Source organism: Balearica regulorum, chromosome 24 (genome assembly GCF_011004875.1).
Source record: "Balearica regulorum gibbericeps isolate bBalReg1 chromosome 24, bBalReg1.pri, whole genome shotgun sequence".
Lineage (NCBI taxonomy): Eukaryota > Metazoa > Chordata > Aves > Gruiformes > Gruidae > Balearica > Balearica regulorum.
Window position 1 is genome coordinate 3,590,941 of NC_046207.1, and position 10,306 is coordinate 3,601,246.

Here is a 10,306-nt window from a genome sequence, read left to right on the forward strand (position 1 = left end):
TAGGAAAAACTATAAAACTTTCAACAAAAGATGAAAAACATGTCTGCCGTTGGCATAAAAGCAGGAGATTTCCTTGCAGGAAGGAGTGGCATATTGAAAATTCCCTGGAAAGTAGAATACGGAAAGAATAACTGCCACTGGCAGCAAAGTTCAGCTCTCAGCAAATACATGTGTTATGAAGTTAACAAAACAAAAAAAACAGAAACAAAAAAACCCCAGCAAAAAAAAATCATTTAAAACCTTGCATGTGTGCACTAGCCAGATTTAATACTTTTTTTTTAAATTTAGGATTAGGCCTTAAATTATATATATAATCAGTGAAGTCCTTTTCTTACTTTTATTTCCCACTTTAGTTCTTGAAATTTGGCATCTGATGAATTCTGCGTTAGGGCTTTTTCCAAATCCAAGACTCGGGGAATTTTGTTAACAGTGCAATAAAAATAACTTCATAGTGTTACAGGGAAACATTAAAGCCTTTTTTTTTTTAATTCTGTGTGCTGCTCTTTCCCTTTAAAAAAAAAATAAAAAAAATACAGACATTGTTTCTTTAAAAGGCTCCATCTGCAAATCCCATTAGATGTGCATATAAGGTTTCGGATGATTAATAGTTGCCTGCTTTGCTTTGGTTGGAGGGACCGAGGGTATGTACGTTAACCCCTCCCTCCCCTCTCTCACATTTCACTTCACAAACTTGTCACTCTCTCCCCAGCACGGTATTTAAAAAGTGTTTCGCTCATGTCCAGCACTTCACAAGGAAGCAAGCTTCGGGCCTCGGGAAGCAGGTCAGGGCAATCACTGCGCAGATCTGGTTATCGTTTTCCACTCGGGACAATGAAGACGTTTCGAAGAGTTCCCAAAGTAACAAATCTGCAACAGCATAAAACCCACAAACAAACTGTTGTTTAGGGAGGAAATCTATTCCGTAAAATTTGGAAGATTTCCCCTCTGCTCCTTTTCTGATTTTGAAGCCTGAGCTGTAACCGGTCACCAGCGGTGGAGTGTGGACAGGACTGGACGCAGATGGATCCCACCAGCAGCAGCTGCATGCGCAGTCCACAACCTCCTGCCCCGCTTTGGGGGTGCCTGCGGAGCACCCATGCGGACGTCACCACAGCTTCAGGGCTGAACCACTACCCACCAGCACCGTTCTCCTTCCATCAAAAATCAGATTTTGCTGCTTACTCTGATTTCTCAACCTCCTGCCTGGTGACTGCTCCCCATAGCTTCCCACGTGAGGAGCGGGCATTTGTGGAGCAGCATCCCTCTTTCCAACACTCTGACTGGCATTTTGCAGCAACTGAGGCCAGAAGAAGACTAAATCCAGGACTGGCCTTGGGTTCTGGGGAGTCAGAAGTCAACAGCCCAAATCTAGTGAGCGCGGCAGTGGGTATGAATGAAGATGAGGAGGTACCAGTAAATACTACAAATGAGACTGAGAAAAAGTCATCCAAAAGAAAAAAGGAAAACTCAGGTAGGTGATATGAAATCAGGGTTGTGGGATAGTACAGGCTATAGAATGAGAGCACCTGCGAGATTAGGAATTAAGAAATAAAGCTGATGAGGAAAACATTTTGTAAGTCTTGACTGGGGAATCTTACACAATACCAACACTGAAACTAAACGGGTTACTCTTTGATGACCTCTGGTGTTTGCATTTCACTCCTGCAGATCTTGTTTATCGAACCAGGCATTTTACTCACCAGCACAATGCACATTTGCTGTAACTAAACAGAAATCACATGGCATGTATACATTGAGCTGAAAGTCCTAGGATGCGGAGCTATATATCGCATACCTGCCATTTGTCCAAGCGTAAGAGAACGGCAAAGAGCAAAGACCCCTCATCTTGGGCTGCCTGTGCTAGTTGGAAATGTTATATAGGATTTTGACATCTCGTTTATGGTAAGAAGTATAAGATGCAGTGTCTCCCCTTAGATAAAAATTCTATTTGGCCTCACTAAATATTAGATGTTTTTACCTCAAAACAAGAGGTACTAAAAGTTTTCCCATCAGTACATTGCAGAAAATGTAGTTTTCATTGTGTCATCCTCACTAGCAAAACACATCGTTTCTACAGCACAATATTCAATAATTTCATAGTTATAGAACTACTAAAAACCTCTGATTTGCTGCTGTCTCAAATCCGGGTATGTGAAATATGCATAAAATTGTTTTCTCCTAAGGAAGCTGTTAAAAATTAAGATGCTTATATGCATTCATTTGCTATAGTATGAATTTACGAGCTACAGTGCACTTTTCCCCACAGCACTGCTATGAAGTGGGGAATGTTTTCCAGTATCCTCATTTTACAGGTAGAGAACACAGCAATAAACTTATTTATTTATTTTTAGGTTTCACAGGTTGGCTACAGAAGAGCCACCTCTAATCAACTTTGATTTCTCCATTTTGCAGTTGAAACAACAAGCTTGTATTCATCCTCTCTCTGACACAAAATTAGTCCTAATATCTGTTCTCTTCAAATATGAATAGACTGTCAGGGAACATATAAAATAACTAATATTCCAAACCTCTTTATGCCCAGAATCTGCTTTACTCCCCTTGCTTATTTGTTTTTTTTTTTTCTTTAGAAATCCAGCTTTGGAATTTAACTTAATTTCTATTGAAAAAGCATGTTTGGGACAAGAATTTCCAAAAAACCCAAATGCAAAGAAGTTTTGGTGTTTTTTTTTTTTTTAAAATAAATTCTAAAAGTGAACAATGCTTTTATTAAAACATTTGCTAGTCATAGGTAAACAGCAGATTCCAGCACACTCAGATTAGAAAGATATCCTTATTCTTCAAGAGACTGATTCCAAAGTAGAAAACAAACGTTCCTTCTTTTCTGCATTACCAGCACCCTTGACATTTTCTTTTCATACTTGTGGCTGTCCCATATACTTTTCCTTACAGGGGAGCTGTAAGCAATGACATCACTGAAAGGTATGATGTTTCTTACCTTCTAACAACTGTTGCTGTCGGTACAAGTTGTTACTCTAGCAAATGCAGAATCATGAAAACATCCCAAAGGGGATACCATGGCTTTTCCTTTCACTCCCTTCTTCGCTTACCAGAGAGCAGATTGCATTATTCGATATCCTTCCTGCAAGCTTTTCCTTCCTTCTGTCCTCAGACAAAATAAAACAAATGAGGGGAAAGTCTGTGAGCGATTTTATTGTGATTTCCTTCACCTTTACAGCAGTTCCAGAAACGCAGCTGGACATGTCACATAGCGATTGTTTATTCTAAGTAGAACATAAGTCTTTTCTCTCCTCTGGAGAATTTTCCTTGATTTCTTTAGAAAAATCTAGGTACCCCGAGCCTTCTCTTCAGAGATTGGGCGAGTAAAGAAAAAATATATTGAAATCACTGGAAGACAAAACCTACAACAGAAACTATTTTCTTTTAGTAGGTGCCTTATGCACCGCAATTTTACCTGAACTGCCACATAGACACAGCATTCCCGTGATTTGTACTAGTGCGTGCAAAACCCTTGGGTTCTTGTGAAGACCCTAGTTATTGCAAGATACACAGTGAAGATCTTGAACGTGGCTCTTTGCAGAGCATTCTGAGAAAAGTCTAAAATAAGCATATTTCTCAGGCAAATAAGCAGAATGGTGTAAAAATAATTTTAAAAGCTTGTTAATCTTTGAAACCTTCTTTGAAGCATGAATATATCAAAAATATTTAAAGAACGGCTTTGGTGTGGCACTAACAACAGTGGCATCTACCACAAGTACTCATGGATAAACATGCCCACACTCTTTTCTTCCTCTACAGGCTTTAGTTATTTAGATGCCGTATTCAGTCTTGACTTTACAGGCTCACCAAATGCCCTGAAAATAGAAGTTAACCTAGTGTTAGCTTTCACAGCTGCCTCTGCTGTCCATCCACCAGCCATAGCCATTAATGTTTTCAAATAAAATTTCAATAAAGTTTCTGTCCCACCCATCCTAAACTGTACTTGTGTTATTACGCACTCGAAGTCCTCAGATCTCCAATAGTCATAGAATATATAATAGAATTCAGACAGCTTTGTTTTATCTGAATGAAACAATACAGAACGTTAGCGAGGTTGCAGTAGAAATGAGAATGTGATAACAGTGCGTAATGACTCCCTTAAAATTAGACATACAATGTCCTTGACTGAAGAATTCTGGAAAACTTTGTATTAAAACCTGTAGAGCTGAGCTGAATTCCCACCTGCCAACCTTGCTCAGTCTTGCCACTAACTGTAAAGAGGATTTTCCAAGCTTGCAATTCCCATTTACAGTCATAGGGGCATAAAAAAGCAGTAGGTAAGAGTAGATAGCAGCAGCAAACCTGAGGAGGACTGAAAAGCAAATTATAGGCAAGTCCCTGATCGGTTTAAAGCTGTCTGGGTGCAGAATGTCATGTATCACAGGCCTCGGTATGCACCCTCCATGGGGCATTATTCCACGAGGTGCACGTTGAAGCAACTTTATCATTAGCTGCCAAATGAATCCACTATTTATGAGGTCACCTGGCCAACGCTCCTGATAGCTTTCCGAATTTTATGTTTCATAACAGCAAAATCTATCAGCGTCTTACTACTTGATTTAGCCACTCAGAATAAATATGCCCTCAGAGTCTTTAGTAAGAGGAGAAAAACGTAACATCGTGCAGACGCTTCGTATTTTTATTTTACTTCTACCGAGGGAAAAATTGCAGACATCGAGAGTGGTCTGCAGAGTAACAAACGCGAGGTGCATTGATCTGGGCTGTGGATCACCACAAACATCCAAGAAGCAGGTAGGATCCTCCACGTATTAGCGATCCCCATGCTTCTGTGCCTAAGCTGCTCTCTGAGCAGTACAAGCACCCTCTGTGGTGCCACAATCCCGTACCTGCACAGCGCAGAGTCCTGATGCCTTCCTCCAAAGCATTGTTTACTGGTCATTGCTAGCAGACCAGTTCCACCCAGTGACAGAGAGCGAGCACTACTTCATGAGATCAGATTCTGATTCAGTTATGCTGGTGTGAGCATAAACCAAAGCTGACTTCTGTTGACCAGCTCCAAATGCTGAATTTGGCCCATTTTTTTTGCAGAAAACAGGTTGCCTCTTCATAGATACACGTATGTAGTAGTGCCCGACACAGGTTTAGGTTTGGAAATTTATAGTTTCAGTTCCTGCACATACTTTGCTGCAGCCCTGGGGACAGGCGGCTGTTCCGTTCAACCACACCGTGGACTGGTTGGGATCCTGGAAGTATGCATGCTTCATGGTAGGGACACAGATCTTCCTGTCACTCCTGAGCAGATTTTTGGGTGGGTTTTTGGGGGTTTTGGTGGTTTTTTGGTTGGTTGGTGGGTTTTTTTTTAACTGGCAGTACAGTAGAAAATCTTTCTAATCTGATTTGTCCTTTCACACAACATTTGCCATTTTCCACATTCTGTTGTCAAAACTCTGAAGCAACTAGGCCCAATTCCCACTATCGGAATATCACAAAACCTCCAGCCATGAATAACCACACATTTCTTTAGAACACCATGTGGCACACAGCCTGAATGACAGGATCCAAGCTACACACCCTGCTCTGTTCCCAGAAATACCTAGCTATTTAAAATCGTTCACGTTGGGTTTTGGAGATGAAGACTGGTGAAACTGCCCCTTAGAAAGGATGTCCTTCACACAAGGCTAAGTAGTGAGCTCACATGAATATTCAGGTTCCATTAACTATTTTTATCCCAGGTTAATTTGACAAAGGTGGCTTTAATTCCTGCAGAAGGTTATTGGCGTTGGAGAGCTGCTTCACCCCTCCAGATGTTTGCGAGGGGAGCAGAGACCCAGGGGAGCTCTTAAAACCAAGGCTCCCACAAGCTGGTGGCAAAGTTCTCAGCAGGGGATCCACACTTCAAATCCCGCTTCCCCACCACTCTCTCAAAAGTGACATTTGTTAGCCTTTGGGAAACGTGTAACGGGGTGTTTGTTCAGTAAGAGATGAGAATGAAGGGGGTTGTACAACTATGGGCAAGAGCAAGGGGAGAAACTTCTGGAGGTTTGTTTTCATACTTTCCCCAGCTTTATTTAGGGATTTTTGAAGTATAAGTACCAAGAATAATGTTGATGCAAACAAGACTAATTTCACAGAACCATAGAATCATGGAATGGGCTGGGTTGGAAGGGAGCTCACAGACCATCCAGTCCCACCCCCTGCCATGGGCAGGGACACCCTCCACTAGCCCAGGTTGCCCAAAGCCCCATCCAACCTGGCCTTCAACACTGCCAGGGAGCCAGGGGCAGCCACAGCTTCTCTGGGTAACCTGTGCCAGGGCCTCAGCACCCTCACAGGGAAGGATTTCTGCCTCAGATCTCATCTAAATCTAAATTTCCTTGAAATAGAGAGCAGTATAGCTGCAGCATGTGACCGATATACTGGTCCCTGGGCACTTTATCACTCATGGGAGCTGCTTTTGATTCCTCTGTTTCTGGCAGACAGAGCTAAGATCAGATCAATCATGAAACCTACAGCCCCACCTGTCACATTTTTCCAGCTTTATTACGTTGGCAACCAAAGGGACATCCAGAAGATGATGCTGCACATTGTGCTCATTGCTTCCATTTTATATATCATTTCTATGTAGAAATATTATGCCAGGACACACGGAACTTCATTGCACACTGGTTGCACAAAAAAAATAAGTAATTAATCCTCAACATAACAAAAAACCTAATAGCATCTTCAGTTCAGGGAATCTAGACAGCTACAGGAGCAAGAGGGGAGAAAGAGTTAAGGAACTTGTAAAAGTGACTCCCTGAAAGACTGGCAGTTTGGGCTTTGCTCACTGAAACAAGGGCATTTTTCCTTGCATTGCTTGGAGATTCTTCACAAGCACCAATTTTAAAAACACAGGAGAAAAAAAAAAGAAGAGAAAAAAAAAAGAAAAGAAAAAAATGAACAGAAAAAAATTTTAAAGAAAATAAAAATAAAAACAGAAAAATAAAAACAGAAAAAAGAACAGGAAAAATTTAAAAAGAAAATTAAAAAGAAAATTAAAAAGAAAATTTAAAAAGGAAAGCTAAAAAAGAAAAAAGATTGCCACAGTCTCAGGCAAAGTCAATTTGTGTTTGCTTTTTAGCATAATTGCTGCAAAATCCCTTTGGCTATGGCTTGAAATTTGGCTTTGAAATATTTTGTCCACACTGCAGCCAAGTGCACAGGGCTGCAGAGTGAGGGGGACGATTCTGAGGCCAATCACGCTCACAGACACCAGATCTCCTCCTAGTTTTCATTTAGCAAGGACCAAAAGTAGCTCAACGTCTGGAGTATTGCTGGTGTTGCTTGCTTTACCATGCTCCTCACACGCACGCGGTGTTCCCAGGCGATACACTGGCTTTGGGTGCTTCCTAAGTGACTTCACCCTACGCCTCGCACCAGAGCTGGTCACCACGCGCTCGTGCCACGTTACACATCGTACACACAACATGCTAGCTTGGCCAGATCAGGGGAGAGAGTGAGAATACGTGTATAAGGAATGAAAGTAAAGATGTAGGGAAGGAAACTATTTGAATGCAATGATAGTAAGGAATGAGAGCTTCCTCCCCATAGCTGCTCGTTTCTGACCTCGCAGACCCACGCTTCTGCAGTTTTAACGACCCACCCCGTCCTGACTCCGAGCTGTCCCACCTTAGTCCCCTCGAGCCCAAGACTGCCAACACCGAGAAGTCATGCTGAGCTTGAGGGGGCATAACACAAACCTCTTAAAACTTCCACTGAGCACTTCGATTAGTAGTTCATGTCAGACCTCTGCAATACACGTACGCGTTCGCACAGACCGATGTGACTGCAAATTACACGACGTGTGTGCTTGCCTCTTAGAAAACCAGAACTCGAGCAACAAGGCAGAAACAAGCAGCAAATCACGGAAGGAAAGGACAGCTTTCACAAAGGAGCAGCTACGGGAGCTGGAAGCTGAATTTGCCCACCATAACTACTTGACAAGGCTCAGGAGATATGAGATAGCTGTGAACCTGGATCTCACCGAGAGACAAGTACTTCTGAATCCCTGCCTCCCCAGCTTCTTCTTCCTCCCCCACAACTTCTCCCTAAAGCTAAAAACCAGATATGTCACTCAAGGGTGTACTTTGCAATGGCACAGAGGTATTTTAATACAAAGTCTCCACCTTCTTTTCAAACACATTTGTTACAAATTTCTGTAAGTAGTTAAGAAATGTAATTACGTTTACCTAAACTAAAGACACATTTGGGAATAACTGATATCTGCTGAGCTGTTGTTTACCACCACTCATTGGTACGTAATGATATGTCAAGGCTTACGGATGGAATATGGATATCACCTTAGACTGCAATTCCCAGGAAATTTTTAGAATTATATATGTTAGATACATGCGTTCTTCCTGGGTCAGGTAGTATTTTGAGGTGATAAGGAGAGACAAAAATGCAGAGTTTCATGGGGAGAGATATTTCTGTTCTCTCACTGTGATCTCAGTCAGGGTTTCCTTATCAAAGCTTAGCGGACAATAGAGGAATTGTTCAATTAAGTGAAGCAAATGACAATTCCTGAAGCGTTAGGCTGACTAGATGTTAGAAGACACGAGATGCGCTGTGCCCATTGGATTGACATGCTTAGTTGACATAAGGACAGATTGCAGGTCTCAGAGAAACATCTGCCTGGAACAGTTTAGAAGGAACTGTTCCTGCCTCTCTTAGAGAGATGCATGCCTTAAACTTGTGAGGTTCCTTTCACCTTTTCTTCTAGAATTCCACAAAACATCCGTCTATTAAAACACACGTATATGCATAGGTCTGCATATATGCATACTACAATAAGTAATTATTTCCTTTTTTATCACCCAGGTCAAAGTATGGTTTCAAAACAGAAGGATGAAGTGGAAACGCGTTAAAGGTGGGCAACCAGTGTCCCCACATGAACATGACACAGAAGATGTAGACTCTGCTGCCTCCCCCAGCTCTGTCCTCGCTGCAATGGGAGAGGAGTATGGAGAAAGTAATTGATCGGAAAGTGGATGCAACACTGCTCCGGGTCAGCTACACCACGGGATGATCCTGCTTGCAAAACCTCTAGCCCTGAATCTTTAAAAGGCGCGTGATGCTTTGGGTTACAGAGGCGATTAAAGCCTCCTCCCAAAGGAGGGCATGATTTTTTATTTTTGTCTGAATGAATTTAACGCTCTCTGGAATCGTCTTACTACCACGTAAGATGTGTCTGCAGAATAAAAGCTAACAAGCACTGAGTATAAAACAGGAGTAATGTTGTCCAGGCTCTCAAACACTCAAAAAAATACAGGTTGTCAATCACCAAGAAAGGGTTCAGCAAGTGATAAAGCAACGGTATTCTCATCCAACCTTTCCCTGGTCACATCTGTTCATTCTGCATTTGGACTTGGCGTGGCACATTTCCCTTGTGCCTTACTTTAAGAGAAATAAATACTTTGATAGTCACTGATTTTTCTTGCAATCTGAACACCTGTATGGCTAGGCAGTAAGATTACAAAATAAAAATTTGAGACCAAAACTATATATACAGAATTCTGCTTACCCGTTTCAGAAGAGATGGCTTGCAGACTGACAGTCCAAGAGGACAGGTTCCGTGTTGATGGTAGCAATTTGCAGAGGGAGATTTCTTCCACTTACTGTAAATCCTGAAATTAAATTGCTAGATCTCAATTTCAAATATTTTTTCAAAGCACTCCTTACCAAATGTCACAGTAGGTACAGCAGAGATTAAGGCCTCAACATAATAGCTATCACTTTTTTTTTTTCAATATTTAAACCTATTTAACTAAAGGAAAACTACTGTTTAGTGCTGCATTTCTTTTGGATTTACAGAAACTCTCTGGAAACCCACGGTTTTCTTTGTGAATTCAGGATTGTCAAGAGAAGCAGAAAACAATGTTATCGGGGTGATTTAACCGAATTTATTGTCTGCAAATTCTGGTTTCATTTTTTCATTGGAGAGAAAACTTTCCTCTGAATAAACATGTACATGTGTATATTTAAATTACATATAAAAACATCTGTTAACTATGCATTGTGTGGAGTCACACTCATTACTTACTGTCTTCTAAATCAATATCTGGATTTATGAAGTTCACGGGTAAGTGACCAACTTAACCCTTTTTGCAAACTTCCCATTAATAGAGGTTTTTTCTGATTTTTTTTTCTTTTTTGTGCGCGCATGTGTGTTTGCAACTGATCAAATATTTCATACAAATGAATAGTATCTGTGCTTTTCAAAACACGTAAACATATTGTGTCTTTGATCACCTCTGCCTTTGACAGGGTTTGAGGACGCCAAGAAACT

The 10,306-nt window shown here is 41.3% G+C and overlaps 1 protein-coding gene across 1 annotated transcript; it reads left to right on the forward strand.

Moving 5' to 3' along the window:
• Positions 1-674: 674 nt before the first annotated feature.
• MEOX1 (mesenchyme homeobox 1) lies at positions 675-10,029 on the forward strand. Its single transcript, XM_010310628.2, has 3 exons — positions 675-1,471; positions 7,840-8,012; positions 8,839-10,029. The coding sequence occupies exons 1-3, from the start codon at positions 1,021-1,023 to the stop codon at positions 8,995-8,997; spliced, it is 783 nt and encodes a 260-aa protein (XP_010308930.2). The 5' UTR covers positions 675-1,020; the 3' UTR covers positions 8,998-10,029.
• The last annotated feature ends 277 nt before the right edge of the window (positions 10,030-10,306 follow it).